The following is an 18,974-nucleotide window of genomic DNA, read 5'->3' on the forward strand; positions in this document are numbered from 1 at the left end:
GAGATGATATGTTGGGATGCCCTCAGAGGCTTGATGATGTTATGTACGCATATAGCTATGCATGGTGTGACATTTATACGCATATGCACGACATTATAAATGTTTCATGATTGACAGAGCTATTCAGACATACAGGTTGAGTTCTTTACTCCAAGTTTCTTTCATATCTTTTATATACTGCTTTCATGCCTTACATACTCGGTACTTTATTTTTACTGACATCCCTTTTGCCTGGGGATGCTGCGTTTCATGCCCGGAGGTCCCGATAGACAGGTTGAGAGTCTTCCTAGTAGGCTATCAGCTCAGTGAAAGGTGTTGGTGCACTCCACTTGCTCCAGAGTTGCCTATTTGGTCAGTATGATTTAGACATATATTGATTAGTATGGCGGGGCCCTGTCCCAACCTTTATGATGTTTATTTACTCTTAGAGGCTTGTAGATAGATGTCATGTTTATGGATACTTGTATGGCCTTGTCGTCCTATGTTTTGAGTGTACAAATGATCATGTCAGTCTTATAGGCCTGTATATCACATGTATAAGTTTCTATATCATGTTGGGCCGTCCTATGTCTAGTATTCCTTTTTGTTTTATTCCGGTTATATGATGACGGCCCTTCTGGCCCATTTACCCATGATGGTGTGATAAGAAAGATACGTTATATTGTTACTCGGTTGAGTAAGGAACCGGGTGCCCGTCGTGGCCCTCTGATTTGGGTCGTTACAAAAGTGGTATCAGAGCAGTTCTATCCTAGGGAGTCTACAAGCCGTATCTAGTAGAGTCTTGTTTGCAATTCTATCCTAGGGAGTCTACAAGCCGTGTCTAGTAGAGTCTAGTAGAGGCTTGCTTTGCCTCCTAATCTATCGGGGGTTCATCTGGTATTTCATATTTCTATTCTTTTGAGGTATAACAAAGATAAGTCGCATATTTTGGACTTAAAACACAGTGCATATAGATGAAAATTCGGCCTATGAAGAAGTGTCGGTAGCTATTTTGGAAAAATAGATTCAAAAGTTGAGGTCAAAGCAGATTGCTTTGGTGAAGGTACTGTGGAAGAGGCAACCGAGCGAGCAAGCTACTTAGGATACCGAGTAAGATATGGGGAGCAAATATCACACATTTTCAGTAGTTCAGGTATATTTATAAACCCGTTCGAGGACGAGCGTTTATTTAAGAGGCGGAGAATGTAATGATCCGACCGGTCGTTTTGAGTTTTAGAACACCATTCCCTTATTTGAGATTTCTTGTAAGTCGGTTTGATGATTAATGACTTGTGAGGATGGATGATTTGGGTTCCGAGAGGTTCAAGAGTGATTTAAGACATTTAGTTCCTAAGTTGAGGCTGGAGGTTGGAAGAGTTGACCGAAGTCAATATTATGGGTAAATGACCCTGTATTGTATTTTGAAGATTCCAATAGGTTCCTATGATGATTTTGGACTTGTATGTATGTTCGATCCTGATCTCTGGTAGCCCGGGGTTGATTCGACGCTTCTAGACGAACGTTGAAATTTTGAACTTAAGAAAGTTTGAGATTTTTGTTTTGATACGTGATTCTTGGTTTTGATATTATTTTTAGTTCTTTGAGCCTTTGGACAACTTTGTATAGATACGAACTTGTTAGGATAATTGGGCGGGGTTCCGAAGAGTTTGTGTGAGTTTTGGGGTAGTTTCGGAGCATTTCAGATTGAGTTGGATTGCTGGTTTTCTGCTGCCAATAGTGTGAATCGCGATCACGTGGCTTGTGTAGCAATTGCATTAGTGGAGAGTGGGTTGGGGGATTTTATGCTGCGTGATCACGTAGAGAGGTTCGCGATCGCGTAGCTTTGGTAGGGGCTGAATCGCGGTCGTATGAGAGTTGATGCGATCGCATAGAGGACCAGGCCAGTAGCCTTCATGATCATAGGAGAGCAGACACGATCGCTTAGAGGGACGATCAGAAGCCACATTGTGCATCTCTATCGCGACAGTCATGGTCGTGAACGCGTAGAGCAAAATGCGGGTAGGGGTATTTAATTTTCAGATTTTGAGATTTAGCTCGTTTTTACTATTTTCTAGATTTGGACTTTGGGAGGAGGCTATTTTTGAGGTTATTTTTACCCCAAGATTGAGGTAAGTAATTATTACTTAATTTTGATTATATATCTTGATTCCTCAGAGATTTCTATACCTAAAATATAAAATTAAAGAGTGAAATTTAGAATTATTATCTACAACTTAAGAGAGTGTATATTGAGTTTTGAACACTGTTTTGGACTCAGATATAGAAACTAATTACATATTTGGACTCATAGATTATAGATCAACTGAATTTGACCTTAGACTCGGGTTTTGGTCATGTGCTCCCAGATTGACTTTTGTTGACTTTTTGAGATTTGATTAAAGATTAAAATTTTATTGTTTGAAATTTATTTTTTTAAATTTATTTGACCCCGTTAAGTTTTGTTTGGTTAGATTTTGATCATTTAGAAGAGTATTTCAAAGGAAAAGCAATATTTGAGGGTTGAAGCGGTGTCGGGAGGAGGTCTCTTGTCTGATCTTGTTAAGAGGGAATTTCTACAAATTGAACTTATATGTTGTATGTTTCATTATATTGGGGAGGGGGGGAGGGGGGGGTGATATATATGCGAGGTGACTAGTGTATATACGTACACTAAGGCTATACCATGCTTGGGGGCAGTTTTAGGCTTCTTTATGCCTTGTTTGGTTGGTTTTTCTACTTAACTTATGCTTTATTTGATTGTATGACTACATGAGCTGATTTTTTTATGCTAAAAATCATGTGTTGCTTATGGCATCTTATTTAGGCATGGGTCACACTTTATGTCATGAACACATATCCACATCTTTACTTATTATCCTTGGGCATTTTATTAGTTTATTTTGAACATACGCATAAATATTTAGAGATGGAGATGTTGATACATATTGATATAATTATGGCGCGTTGAGACATTATTAGCGGATTGATATCGATATTATTATGGCACGATAGTTTATATCATGCAGTTATTTTGATATTGATATGTTATTGTACAATGAGGTTTCGTACTACACTTGGATATGGATTCGTCCCTCTCGAGTCAGGTGATTACTCATGTTACATTAGGCCATGTGGCATAAGTTATGCACATATTGTGTTGGAGCACATGGGACGTGCCGGATCATGTTGGAGCACATGAGATTTGCTGAATATTGGTCATGATTGAGTCTTGAGTATGCATGATCATCCTAGACTCATGTAGAAGCATTCTTATAGGTGCTACTTGGTGCATATTATGCGAACATGGAAATTGAATTGTGTTTTGGATATCTTGTTTTGAGAATCTTGCTTATCTTATCTCTGATTTGTACACATTGATGTTATATTTATTATTCTTAATTAAACTCTGTGATTTTATGCTATTATGAAGTGTTCAGGTTGTGGAGGTGAGTATCATCCTTTTGGCAAAATCTCGCTATTGCTTCTTTGAGATTAGACTTGATACTTACTAAGTACATGTTGTTTTTGTACTCATATTACACTTTCACATATTTGGGTACAGATCTTGGTACTGGACCTAGCGGTGTTTAGGAGGGAGCTTAGCGGTTGATTGGAGATTTTGTGGTGAGCTGGCATTCCTGATTCACAGCTTATGGAGTCCTTTTTTTTTATCCATTTTATTATTTTTTGATTCAGACGGTATTATTATGTTTTGAGACTCAGTTGTACTCTATTTAGTTGCTCTTGACTTCGTACCATCAGATTTTAGGATGTTGGTATTATATTTTCATATTTGGATGACAGTTTGAGACTTATTTATGTTTTATCTATGTCTTGATAGTGGATTATTCTTGTTTGTCTTACTTTAGATGATTATGATTGTTGTCTTACCTAGCTCATTGGGGTTATGTGTCATCACGACCATTGGTGGAATTTTTGGTCGTGACAGTTTTGATTTGAGCTTCAGATTTGGGTTAATGTACAAGTAAAATCTACTTACTGGATAGTGAAAATTTACAAGCCCACACATAAAATAAATGTTTCAAAACATTAAAAACTATAGAAAAATTTAGAAATACTTACAAACTAGATGTTAATGATTATTTTGTATGTATAAAATATTATTTATATACCAACACATTATATTGCACTTACCTAGCCATATTTTTCAGTTTTCGTTCGCATAGCTAGTATTTTTTTGCAATAGGATATATACATCTTTATAAATTATAATACAATATTATAAACTTATTATATAATGTATCAACCTTGTATAAAAGTATATAATATTGTATACAAAGAATTTATACCATTATACAAACTGCTACACTATCTTTTGCATTAAGTAACGGTCCTCAAATTCTATAATATTAAATATCAATTAAATCTCTCTTGTAACATCAATGCATCAGTAATAAATTCCTCCATTTATTTTTTCCAGCAAAAAATAATTCATAAAATAGCATACTACTAAAACAAAACTAAAACACTTCGTGAAAACAAAATAAAAATAACATTTTTCAATAATTATATCAAAATTATCTTCGATAACATCCCAAAATCAGATAATATAGATTAAGATAAAATTACTTTTAAGAATAAAATCTGAACATAGCCTCCTGCAAACAGAATCATCAGTTCATAATTCCCTTTCAATCGAGAGGAATCTCAACATCACAATCAACAATCTCTTACTACACATGCTTAGCATCCTTCCCATCTATGATACAACCAATAGACGGACACATCTCTAATATCTCCTTCAAAGTTCCAGTCAAATCCTCAGGGAATAAAGATATTAAGAGAATCTTAGATCAAAAATTCAGTAACATATAACAAAGCTAAATCCCCAAGGAGGGGATTTTACAGTAGCGGCATGCACGTGTGGGGTCAATAAGCAGCCATAGATTCGCCAAAGTGAACTCGTCGGGCGTCGATCTGTAGCAAAAATTACTAGATTTGGTAATCGCCATGGATCTCGTTTAGAACTAGATTTCACCTTGTTAACACGAAATTTTCTTTTCAAATTATATACATATTGGGGTAAACCGAGTAAGAATTTGCGATATGGGCCAATTATGGTTATGTGGTTGGGGTAGTTGATTTAGAGTGTAAATATTTCAACACCAAACCAATCAAACCAAACTTAACCACAAGTCTTTTGTTTTTCCGGTTTGACTTGGTTTGTCGGTTGGATTTGGCTTGGCGCTTTGGCTAACAAGTTCCATCTCAATTTGCCATTTTGTTTTCAGTGCTATAATAATAGCCTCAACATCCCACCAAGATCCTCCAGAAACCACAGCTCAGACTTTCCCATATCCCAAAAGACCAACAGAGAATCTAAAACCCCCCAAAAATGTACAGAAGGTGAATATTTCATTCCTTACGATCCAATCTACCTCTTATTCCACTCTTCGAATATTTCATGCATTTCCATGCTCCAAATTATTCAGTAAACTTCAAATCACACAAAAATGAAAGTGAAAGATACAATGAGTAAGAGTTTACTCATTTTGGCAGTGTTCATTTTGTTTCTCGTTGCTTCTTTGTTCTATACTGGAAAAATCGATTACAGATCAAGCTTTTCACTATTCGATTCCTCACCCAGTAAAGCCAAGCCCTGTTTCACTGGATCGGAGCCTCTCAAGGTATACATGTACGATCTAGAGATGAAATACAATGTGGGTTTGTTGAAGGGCTCGCATTATAATGCGGCTCCTGTGACGATTGAGACATTGCCCAAGTGGCCCAAATCCACGGGTTTGAGGAGACAGCATAGTGTGGAGTATTGGATGTTGGCTTCATTGCTCTATGCAGGTGATGATGAAAATGGAAATAGGCCCACCCGAGAGGCTGTTAGGGTTTTGGATCCGGATTCCGCTGATGTGTTTTTCGTGCCCTTTTTCTCTTCCTTGAGTTATAATACTTTCTATAGACATGGCAATGATTCAGAGGTCAAATTTGATGATCAATTGCAGGTGTGATCTCTCTTTCTTATATATATATAATATGTATGTTTTCAGTGCTAAATGAGGAATGAATTGTTAGAAATGCTTGGCATTATCCCATATCTCGTTTCGCATCTTCAAAATTAGTTCTCTGAATTTCATTTTAGAAATGATTTTATTGTTGTAATTCTCCTGAATTCTTAGTCATTGTTGTTACACTTCATTAGTTTGGTTAGAGATAAGTGGTGAGTGTTCCTTGATAATTAGGATAATTGTGAACTAGAGAACCTCTCTTACTAGGACTTACATTGGTCGGAAAACTTAGAAGATTTAAATGGTCGACCCAACTAGTTTGAGATTGAGTTCAAGTTGATTGATCGGTTTTTAGTATATTATTGGTAAGGAACAAGCAAAAAGATTAGCAAGCTTTTAACTCGGGGGTCAAATATTTCAGCTATAAATATGTACTTAATTGAAAAGAAAGATGATCTTCATTATTCTTGTTTCTATTATTGGCAACAAGTGGGTTCCTCATAAGTATAGGACAAGAAAGAACATTATAGCTCTCATTCCTAATTTGAGGAATTGCAGTTTGTTCCTAGTTTCTTTTTTTATGCACTCATGTGGTTTTAATTATTAAAAGAATAGTTAAATGTCTTAGTAAACAAGATAAATATTACAGCTCATACTTAAGCGAGCTCTACCTGGAAACTTGTAGCTATTAAAAATCCAAATTCTAGTTAATGAATCCATTAAAAGGCTTGACCCTGACTGTGTACAGTTTGGCAATATTACCTGGGAAACTGGAGTAGAGAGTGCTTCTTGCAATTTGTAGCGCAGCTTAAAAGTTGGCTATGTGAATATTCAACTACACGTTTGGTAGCACACTAGCACTCAATTTCTATGCACATTTTGCTTATCTCGCACTCCTTCCACCCTGGAAACTTGACTTATTTTGACTGTTATGAAGATGAAGAGAAGTTTGAGTATATGTTGTACTGAAGTTAGGTAAATATTGTGTACAACAATAATTCAAAACATGGAAAAGTGGAATGCATTGATGAGATTGTGTGTTAAACAAAATCTTACATTTTATATTAGTTTGAATTTTTATAAAAATGAAAAAGCTTCCTGTTTAAGAAAATAGGACTAGTATTTTGGGACAGACAAAAAGGCAAGTAGGTCAAGTATTCCAATAAAGAGGGATCCGTGTGAGTTTACTCTGATATGCTCCTTTTTGGTTAAACGTTGAAATTTATGGGGCACTCGAGCAGTTTGACTCTCTCTCAAGGAGGTGGTCACTAAAAGGACTTCTCGAGAGCCTTTTGATTGCTCATTGATCCAGTGGTGAGGTATTGCTACTTATCGGTTAAAGAAATGATAAATGCATCACAAAGTTAAATTGTTAGAGAAGGAACACTTAGAACCAATAAAATTTGCAAAGCAATCTATGCATTTATTTGGTCTTATATAAAGTTCTCCTACATGTAGATTGTTAGTTAAAGAAGTCATTACCTTTTATTAATGACTAGGCAAAGATACAGAGTGACGTTACGTTTGTTCAATGTGGAATATTTGCGAAGGACCATGATAGTGTTGGAAGAGAAGGTGTATTCGCCGTTAATCGGTACCGAGAAACATTTTTGTAGCATTCTTCTGGATCCAATTAATGTATCTAAAATATTATCGACTGGCTGAGCATATAGTAATAGTTAGGAGCACATTATAACCGGTGAGGTGAGTCGGAGCCCCTTGCTAGTTGGACTGGTCAAGTTAGTAAATTATACAGATTTTTTGCATTGCTGATATATGAAAATATAAAAAGTTGCAGATGATGGAGCGATTGAATAGTATAAGAGGGTTATGAGAGTAAAAAATGCTATTTGTGAAGCTCGAGGTGAAGTCTTATGTGAAACTTAGGATGCAGGGAGTTGATAAAGAAATGTATATCCAGTACACAGAATTGACAAGAGCGGTAAAGAATTAAACCTTGTTAAGTGTATTAAGACGAACCCCAAAATGTTTTGACAAGAGATAGTAAGATCAAAGAGATGTGTGATACTGCTAGAACAGAAGTGATGTATTAACGGGTAATTGATCTAGAGAAACATTAAAGTAACATTCTTTTGGAGCTAAATCATTTAACTTAAAAGGTCAACTGACTGAGCATATAGTAGTACTTAGGACCAAAGTTCAACTGGTGAGGTGGGTGGGAGTCCCTTTCAGTTGAGTTAGTCAAGTTAGTAAGAATGCAGGCTTGAGCCGTCTTTTGCTGGTCTGGGAATCAGTTGAGTTAGTCAAGTTAGTAAGAATGTAGGCTTGAGCCGTCTTTTGCTGGTCTGGGAAGTTATGATAAAGTCAGAACATGGTGAAGCCTTTGAAGAGTATAACGGGAGTTAAACCAGTAGAAGACAACTGGATGACTAAACCAGTTAACTCAACTTATGGAGTTAGTCTTTGGAGGTCTATAAGGGTATTATGACCGGCTCTAAAAAACCAAGTCTCCATTAGAGTGCTAAATGGTAGCATGACATCCTTCTGGAATGATAATTGGCTGGGGAATGGAGCTCTGAAGGATTTATTCTCTAACATATATGCTTTAGCTCATCACCAACAAAGATCTATAGCTGAAATGTGGTCACCTCAAGGTTGGGTACTGATACTCAGAAGAGACTTGAATGATTGGGAGATAAATAGAATGATTGAGTTCTATAAATAACTGGACAACATCACAGGAATTCAGAATGGAGATGACACATTGAGATGGCAAGGACATAGCAGTGGAAAATTCAGTGTCAATGCAGCCTACAAAATGTTAAACCAACCAAAACCTCAAGTCACCAACTGGCCCCGGAAACATATTTGGAAGACCAAGATACCATATAAGATTGCATGCTTCTCATGGTTACTGGCAAAGGAAGCTGTGCTCACATATGAAAACTTAAACAAGAGGAAGTGGACTCTCTGCTCAAGATGTTTTCTTTGTGAAAGCGAAGTGGAAACAGTTAGTCACCTATTTCTGCACTGTCGGATAACTGATAAGTTATGGAAGATCTTCATTAATCTTCATTATTGAAGCTCACTTTAGTTGGGAAGAAGCTGGAACTGGAGCAGATAACAAAAACAGATGGAGGATGGTCCCTGCTTGCATTTGGTGGACAATTTGAAAAGAAAGGAACTCTAGAAGCTTCGAGAACAACAACAACACAGTGCAAATGATCAAACTTAACTGTATTAAGCCTTTTTGTTTTTGGTGTAACCAGATCTACCCAGAGGATACTGTATCTATCTTAGACACATTAGGTTCCTGGTTTACTCTCTTTTGCTCACTTGTATATATGGTTTCAGTACAACCCATGTACTGTTTTGTGTTTAATACATACAACATGTTACCTTCTCCAAAAAAAGAGTATAACGGGAGTTAAGAAAGAAGGTAAAAAGGTTATTGACCAAGCCAGGTAAAGTCTTATGTGACATTGTGACTTGTTCCAAAAAATTAAGGATTGGGGAAGTGGAGAAAGAAAGTAAATCCTAGTACACAATGTCCAACAAGTTTGTCTTAGAGAAGAGGAGTAAAGATCTAAAATTGGTTAATTGTATTAAAGCAATGTCCAACAACTTTTGACAAGCCATGTCCAACAAGTTTTGACAAGCGATAGTGAGATCAAAGAGAGATGTAAATGTTATTTTAATCAGTTGCTTAACTCAAATTACAAGGATAATGTTACATGTATTTGTATATCTGCGCAAGAGAAACTTAGCTACACTCATAAAACTAGATGTAAAGAAATTAAGGATGCCATAAAAAATCTTAGAGTAGAATTCCCTGTTGCTCAGATCATATAATAAAGGTTCTAAAGTGCCTTAGATAGGTTTAAATATTATGATCTTCTAAGCTATCTATTTAATATTTATATGAAGTAGTGGAAAGAAGCAAAATAAGTAGAGAAAGAGTACCTTCTGTTCCTATATAAGAATAAAAGAAATATGCAAAGTGTGGCTTATAGACAAAGAGATATTGAATATGTGTGAAAGATTGTGGTAATAATAATTTTTTCTTATAAATTAGATCGTGGTAGTAAACTTCTGAGCCATAGAATACACTTTGAGAAAAAAGAATGATAGAGCATTAGGGATATTAGAAGGGTGCAAAGAACAAATTGTTATTTATGGTGGGAAGATCTACAACAGATGCTATGTTTTTGTCAATAGATTGGGGGAGATTTGTTAAAAAACAAAATATCTATTTACTTAGAGAAAACATATGATGAATTGTCAAGGTCTGTGCTAGGTGCTGGAGAAGAAAGGAATTCATATCAAATACTCCCCCTCCCCCCCCCCCCCCAATTGCATAAGGCTAAGCAGACATGAAGGTTAAGAAAGAAGATTTTCAAAATTTGTGGTCTTAAATATGCCATAACATGTGTGGCTATAAATGCTGGTCATTAAGGGTAAATGAGAAGTTGAAGTTTAAGTGTTTCAAAATAAGAAGTTGTCATTCTTTTTTAGAATGGACTAATAAGGAAGTAGTGCCATTATTTTTTTTTGGTTGGGGATGAAGTGTTGTATAAATTTCATAAAGGATGTGTATTAAAGAGATATTACAAGCGTGAGACCAACAAGATATAAAGGAGCTTCTTAAATCTGTCAGTTTACACTAAAGATCTATTTATCTCTTGCTTGGGCTACTTATGGATGAACTAGCTATGTGCACGAGATGATGCCCCATGGTGCATACTATCTGCAGATGATATTATTATTGACAAAATTAGCGAGAATTCAGTTAACCAAACGCTTGCACTGTGGGGAAATTCTCAAGAAAGTAAGCTGTTTGGTTCAAGGGACTAGGTGGGTTATTCCAGTATAAATTTTGAGATTAAAATTTTCCCGTATTTGATTGGAGGTATTAGCTAAAACCGGTATTATTTTTATACTAAAATCTTGGTATAACTAATTCCACATAGAAGTTGGGATAAGTTATCCAGGTTATAGTCCCGGTTTTAATCACAGGATTATAATCTTGCGATAGCTTGATTTTGAACCAAACGACCCCTAATAGTTTTAGGATAAGTAAGCAAGACCACACATCCATTGCATGTTTTGCCCCATAAGAAGAATAAAGTTGAAGTGAGATTATGCAAAATATGATATCTGAATGAAGATAGTTATGGTATCTAGGCTCAATATCCCAAGTAGATATTCATATACCTAGGCTCAATATTCTGAATTGGTAGTTGGGATATTTAGGCTCAGTATTCCTATTGATGGAAGGATAGATGAAGTGTTGTATAAATTTCATAAAGGATGTGTATTAAAGAGATATTACAAGCGTGAGACCAACAAGATATAAAGGAGCTTCTTAAATCTGTCAGTTTACACTAAAAGATCTATTTATCTCTTGCTTGGGCTACTTATGGATGAACTAGCTATGTGCACGAGATGATGTCCCATGGTGCATACTATCTGCAGATGATATTATTATTGACAAAATTAGCGAGAATTCAGTTAACCAAACGCTTGCACTGTGGGGAAATTCTCAAGAAAGTAAGCTGTTTGGTTCAAGGGACTAGGTGGGTTATTCCAGTATAAATTTTGAGATTAAAATTATCCTGTATTTGATTGGAGGTATTAGCTAAAACCGGTATTATTTTTATACTAAAATCTTGGTATAACTAATTCCACATATTAGGTGGGATAAGTTATCCAGGTTATAGTCCCGGTTTTAATCACAGGATTATAATCTTGCGATAGCTTGATTTTGAACCAAACGACCCCTAATAGTTTTAGGATAAGTAAGCAAGACCACACATCCATTGCATGTTTTGCCCCATAAGAAGAATAAAGTTGAAGTGAGATTATGCAAAATATGATATCTGAATGAAGATAGTTATGGTATCTAGGCTCAATATCCCAAGTAGATATTCATATACCTAGGCTCAATATTCTGAATTGGTAGTTGGGATATTTAGGCTCAGTATTCCTATTGATGGAAGGATAGATGAAGTGTAATTAGTGTTATCAAAGGCGAAAAACGCAAAAAACTCTAAGGTCTGTTGGGGCTTTAAGTACAAAACGCAAATAAAGCGTGGGCTTTAATGATAAAAGGCGTAACTGGAGAAAAAGTAAAAATATGTATTTGTAGTCCAAACTCAATAATTATAAGCATGAATAACAAATATATGGACAAAAAATTTGGAAAACATTTAAGATAAAGTGAAATATCAGTTGTTAAATGTCGCCTTTTCAAGATTACAATCGTTGGTAAGGAAAAGTATGTCTTACAGACCCACAAAGTTAGGCGAAGCGCTCAACATGTTTTGAGCCTCGCTTCAGGGCTTAAGCACGCCTTTGACAACACTGAGTGTAATGCATAGATTTGGAATAAGATCGATAAAATGGAGGAGCTCTACCATAAGAATATACTTGCCACAAGTGATAGGCAAGTTCTATATGCCGCCATGGTAGGGGTGTGCATAATTTGGTATATACCGAATTATCGAACCGAAACTGAAGATTTCGGCATTTGGTATTATGGTGTGGTATTTGGTTTAAGTTTTTAAAAAATTTGGTATTCGGTACAGTATTCGGTATTTAGAAAAAATATATCAAATTACAATATTGAAATTCTTTCAAGATTCATTACTCCTTAAGAGTGCCTAAAAGTTTACTTGCTTTATCCTTAGTGCCATTCTCATGTCATTAGTCGATGAATCTCAATGGAATACTGTGATGTGAGCAATTAAATTAAAACATCGAATTATCTTTAATTCTCTTTTTCCTCATTGTAAAAGATGTGATTCACTTCAGATCATTAATGCTAGTTCAACTTAATTTTGTTTTGCATTATTTTTCATATTCCTATATTTATTTCAGATTTTATGGTACTCCAGTTCAAAAGTTCATACATGATCACATAGGCCTTTCCTACTCATTCTCAAGAAAATTGAAAGTTCCAGAAAGTACTTCATTTGATTATGTGTTTTTTTCCAAGATTATTTTTACCTCTTAAAGACAAAAAGGAAAGTTTCAATCTCTATCAAAACCGAACAAACCAATGTTCGAATAAACCGAAACCAAAAGGAGAAAAATCGAGCCATATTGAATTTAATTAGATATGGTATTGATATAGCATTTTAAGAAACCGAATACCGAAAATATCGAACCAAAATATCTAAAAACTGTACCATACCCATCGACGAGCACCTCTAAAGAATAGAACACAATGTAGACAAAAAATTCATGTACACGATAACAACTTTAAGGTCTTATCGTGTTGGTACTCATACATTGGGATTGGTGTTTTCCAAGAGTCTTTGTAGTTTGCGTAGAGATTTGTATATTGGTGGTGTAGGGATTCATATAGCTGATACAATTAGTTTGGAATTGAAGCATATTAGTACTAGTGTTATTCCAGTATTCTCCCTGTAATAATAATTTTCCTGCATTGACTTTGTTGTTCTAACAGGCTGAAATTGTTGACTTCTTACAAAAATCTGAACATTGGAAGAGGTCTTCTGGCCGGGATCATGTGATCCCAATGCATCATCCAAATGCTTTCAAGCGTTATCGGGAGAAGGTGAATGCTGCTATCTTCGTTGTCGCAGATTTTGGTCGCCCTCGTCCAACTGTGTCTAATTTGAGGAAAGATGTAGTGGCCCCATATGCACATGTGATTGAAACTTTTGTAGCTGATGACATTTCAGACCCATATGAGTCTCGTACAATGCTTCTTTTCTTCCGGGGGAGGACAGACAGGAAAGATGTATGCTTATTTCAGTTACGAATAAATCAGTTATGCATTCTTAAATGATAAAAATCTTTCTGACTCTAGTATGATGCAGGAAGGGAAAGACCGTCAGCAATTGAAAGACATGTTAAGTGGTCAAAAAGATGTTGTCTTCGAAGCAACAGGAATCTCAGGGGAAGGTGTAAATGCAGTAAGTTGTTTAATTATTCAAAGTGATTATGTATAATCAGGGGGTATCTCTTAGTTGTTACATCTGGAAAATATGAGAGCATATTCCGATGTGTATATATGTCATATGTTAGATACTTACATAATTGGCCATTTCCATTCGCCTGACAGTTTTAAGTTTCCCTGATGTATCGGTTGCCTTTTTGTTCTGTTACCTAATACTTTCAGTAGGTACCACTGCAGTTCACATTCAGCAAATAGTCCCTCACTTAACTAATCGGATTAACTTCAAGACGACTCATCCTCTTCAGTGATTAGCTCCTTTTTACTCTGATCCCCTTCCTCCTTCCATCAATGTCTTTTTATTTTTGCCTGTACTTCTTCACATTTACTTATAAGTTTCCCTTTGTATGTCAGTCAACAAACGGGATGCGTTCTTCGAAGTTTTGTCTAAACCCAGCAGGTGACACACCGTCATCTTGCCGCCTGTTTGATGCTATAGTTAGCCATTGTGTTCCTGTAATTGTGAGTGATAAAATTGAGCTACCTTTTGAGGATGAACTAGACTACACCAAGTTTTCGATATTCTTCTCACGTCAGGAGGCAAAGAAAGAAGGATACATGCTTGATCAACTCAGGAGCGTTTCAAGAGCTAGATGGCTTGAAATGTGGAGCTATCTTAAGAACATTACCCATCACTTTGAGTACCAGTACCCTCCAAAGAAGGGTGATGCAGTAAACATGATATGGAGGCAGGTGAAGCACAAGCTTCCTGCTGCAAAACTTGATGTACATAGAAATAGGAGGCTGAAAGTGCCAGATTGGTGGAGATAGTGCTTGAAGCTTGCTGGTATAATTCTGTACATTTGTATACATAGGCAAAAAAACCCTTAAGGGGAACCCTTAATTGAGCAAAGATAAGCGATAATCACGGCATCAGGATTATTGTAACAGTTTTAACATTAGTTGAACAATTCTTTTAAGATTTCTCTTTTTTTTCTTTTCCCTGGAGACTGAAGGTTACTTGTTTTTTCTAACGATAGCTTGCCCCAATATTCAATATGGCTTTGTAGCATATTCATTAATTGCATTAATAGACGCTGAGATATATCATTTTCTCACCAGGGCTATGTATTTGAGGAGTTCTCCACCATAGTGCCAAGTTAGATACGCATAATCACTAACATTATGAAGATTAGCAAGAACTCTTTCAAACATCTTTTAAAATCATCTTTCCTATTAAAATATCATTAAATTAAAAAAGAGGCAGATTAAAAATTTAAAAATTGCAGATTATAAGTTAATCGCAAATTTTGGAATCACCGTTCTTGAATGTGAAAGGTCACCTAGATCAGGAAAAAACAAAGGATCAGCTAGTGCTCCTATTTAATATATAAATAAAAAATATAGGCAAGTGAGGCTTGCTAAGTTGGTAAAAGCACCTCCACCTCCTAAATTGGGAGGGTTTAAAAAAAAATTAAAAAAATAGAGCTTTATACTAGGGATTTTCTTGCTTTTTTCTTTTATTATAATCTGGAGGGGAAGTGTGGAAGCACTATAGATCCTCCTAAATTGGGAGGGTTTAAAAAAAATAAAATAAAAAAATAGAGCTTTATACTAGGGATTTTCTTGCTTTTTTCTTTTATTATAATTTGGTGATTAGGTTGCCATAAGTATAGTATGAAGTAAGGTGAGCGGTCGTAGAAATGAAGAGTAATGCCATGCGGAGGCTGTTGACTATAATTGACTTTCTTATCTCCATGCATACTTTACTTTACTATACTTTCCTATTCCTACTATTAATAAGAGGCAGTTGAGGAGCTTGGGGTCATCCTGTTAGCTCGAAGGAATATTGTTTGACCATGAATTAGCTCATTATTACTACAATTGCCATTATACAGAATAAGTAAATAAAGGTTACGGTTGAGCTATTTTGCAAAGGCCGAATAATCAGCTCTACTTTGACTGCATGTACAGCTGCTTAGTCATTTATTCTCCACTAAGCCACTTAAGATGGTACAAGTTACACGGATTTTTACCTTTTTGTATAAAAGGGTGAGGATAAAATTTCTAAGGTTTTCTATTAAGTTCCACCATATACTGTGAGCAAGCTAAATGTAACGATCCGGTCGGTCGTTTTGAGTATTTTAGCCCCGATCCCCTATTTATTGCCTTCTCTATGCTATATTGTGATTATGTGACTTGCCGGGGTGTTTGGTTTTCGTTTTGGGTGGGTTTCGGAGTGAAATGGAACACCTAGTCCTTCTTTTTTTTTTGCCTAAGGGCTAATATATAAATAAAATCCCAAAAATGGGTCCAATGCTTACAAGATGTCCAAACCAAAAATCAAAATAGAAGTTGCATGAAGCCACTAGCTATTAAAAAATATAGAAAAGCTAAAATCTAATTAACTAACTATTACAACAAGATAAGTTGAATGCTTCCTTCTCCTATTAGTGTATGTGAATCCAATTGTCATTGGCAAATACCAAGCAGCACCTATCAAGCTCTCACCAGGCGCCAGGGTATATTGTCCATAGTCTAAAATGAATTCCAAACATCTCCACCGCAGAGTTGAAGTCTGCATCGTCCTCCAAGTGTCGCTACTATATGATCTCCATATGCAGTGGATTGATTTTGTTCAAGTATTAATCATGTGCTCACTCATCAAGATTAATGTGTAGAAGAGGAGCCTGGCTTTAGGCAGGCTTTGCAAGGCAAAAGCCAGGCTTGAGCTGGCTTTAGGCAGGCTTTACAAGGCAAAGGCCAGGCATGCGCTGGCTTTAGCCAGGCATTACAAGGCAAAAGCCAGGCTTGAGCTGGCTTTAGGCAGGCTTTGCAGGCCAAAGGCCAGGCGTGAGCTGGCTTTAGGCAGGCTTTACAAGGCAAAAGCCAGGCATGAGTTGGCTTTAGCCAGGCTTTACAAGGCAAAAGCCAGGCATGAGCTGGCTTTAGCCAGGCTTTACAAGGCAAAAGCCAGGCATGAGCTGGCTTTAGGCTGGCTTTACAAGGCAAAAGCCAGGAATGATCTGGCGTTAAGAAGACTTTGCAAGGCAAAGGCCAGCCTGTGCCTTTTTGTGATCTTGTAAGCACAGATCCTTCCATACTAGAACCTTTAATGTAGACATCATTCAAAACATTGCTAAACCATCCTCAGATTGAGCTTGAAAGCATGCTAATACCACTGAGAAATGATTCAACAATCTCCAAAAATACCATATGATGGGTTCAGCATCTTCCTTAGCATTTGGACATATCAGTTTCAGAGTCCAATATTGTGAAGACATCAGTCTGGGGTTCTTCTCTTTGCTATCCTAATCCTAAGGTTAGGTGATTGAGATTTGTCTAGATTGATCAACCTCTTCCCTGCACTAGGCAGTTCAGAGAATGAATGAAACTCATATGTACCTGCAAAAGAGAACACAATGTTAGCTATAAAATCCGCCACTGAGTTGCCTTCTCTGAACACATGTTGAAAGATCACATTGAAGTTGTCCTTCATCTCTATAATTTTCTTCACATCCTGTGCAATTACCCAAGGAGGATCCCATTCCCCTTCTATCGCCTTCTTCATCACCAATGAATCAGTCTCCAGTATGAGAGGATGAAAATCATGCTCCACACAATATTCCAACCCTTGTAGAATAGCCTTAGCTTCAGCCACCACATTAGTTGTAACTCCCAGGTCTACTGCCCTAGCATACACCACATCACCTTCATCATCCCTCACACAAAAGCCTAGGGAGCTAGGTCCAGGATTGCCCTTTGAAGCTCCATCAGTATTACATTTGTACCAACCATGACAAGGAAGCTGCCATGTTACTCTTGTAGTGATCAATATAGGTTTATATCCTTCAAAGTATTGAATCATGTCTGGCCATAACAATGGAATATTAGGGATCCAAGCATACCTCACCCTTCCCAGTTGATGCAATGTCCTATTTATCTCATGAATCACCCTATTTGTGGACATTGAACCACCATGTTTACCTGCATTTCTTCTCTTCCACAGCTCCCAAGTGATGATAGCTGGTACTGCTTGAAATAGTGGCTTTAATTTCGGACAACACTGAGCATACCACTAATGCCTTATAATCTGCTTCAATTGAATCAATTGCACAAAAATTCCAGCAGCCCCCATGAACAATTTTCATACCTTAGAGGCAGTAGGACTTGTGACAAATATATGCTCAATGGATTCCTCTTGGGGCTGCTGACAACACCAACACCTAGACATCACCATTTGCCTTTGCCTCCTCCACATGTCATCGGTGGCTATTTTCTGCCTCCACAATCTCCAAAAGAAGAAGGATATCTTGAATGGCAAACCTTTAATCCACATTAACTTGAATTCCTGATTAGGATCTGCCCTATGCCTTAGTATTTTCCAAGCACTGCTAACACTGAACTTGCCTGAAGGAGTTGGCATCCAGTATGGCTTATCCCAATATCCCTCACTGCCTTCATAGTGCACATTTAGCCTTATATGTTCTGCAATTTCCTCATTGAAAGTTTGATCTAGCAGCTGATCATCCCATGTTTCCCCTTGCCGCAGTTCTGCCACCTCCTGAAGACCTTCATTGATTGGAAAGTCTTCAGGCAATACATGATAAAGTGCACCCAATCTAGTCCAATTTTCATGCCAAATATTAGTTGTCTCCAAACATGAGACCCTCCCCTAAAACGTACCACAGTTGGTGGCTCCTTCTTGCAATACTTATTCCACATGAAATTAGACCACAAAGATTTTGTGGTCCTAAACCTCCACCATAGTTTAGCAAACAGTGCCCTTGAGACATCATTTAAGGACCTAAAACCTATCCCCCTTCCTCTTTAGGAAGGCAAAGATTTTTCCATGAAGCCTAGTGTCTGTTTCTCCCTTCTTCCTTTGTGCTCCAAAAGAACCTAGCAAAAGTCTTATGTAGATGTCAACAATGGTTATGTTTTTTCTTTTAGATACACCATTTTGTTCAGGAGTGTACCTTGCTGTAAGTTGCTTCCCAATGCCTTCAATTTTTTTAATATTCTTCAAATTATCTACGTAAGTATTCACCTCCTCTATCACTGCGAATGGTTTTGATGTTGCAACATTTTTCCTTCTCAAACAAAAGCTTTAAAGCTCTTGAAAGTAG

The 18,974-nt window shown here is 36.7% G+C and overlaps 1 protein-coding gene across 1 annotated transcript; it reads left to right on the plus strand.

Annotated features, from left to right (window-relative positions):
• The first annotated feature begins 4,589 nt into the window (after positions 1–4,589).
• LOC107797171 (putative arabinosyltransferase ARAD1) lies at positions 4,590–14,845 on the plus strand. Its single transcript, XM_016620035.2, has 4 exons — positions 4,590–5,957; positions 13,393–13,689; positions 13,769–13,864; positions 14,260–14,845. Exons 1-4 carry the CDS (start codon positions 5,454–5,456, stop codon positions 14,674–14,676), a joined length of 1,314 nt encoding a protein of 437 aa, XP_016475521.1. The 5' UTR covers positions 4,590–5,453; the 3' UTR covers positions 14,677–14,845.
• Positions 14,846–18,974: the final 4,129 nt, after the last annotated feature.

This window comes from Nicotiana tabacum, chromosome 12 (assembly GCF_000715075.1).
Source record: "Nicotiana tabacum cultivar K326 chromosome 12, ASM71507v2, whole genome shotgun sequence".
NCBI lineage: Eukaryota > Viridiplantae > Streptophyta > Magnoliopsida > Solanales > Solanaceae > Nicotiana > Nicotiana tabacum.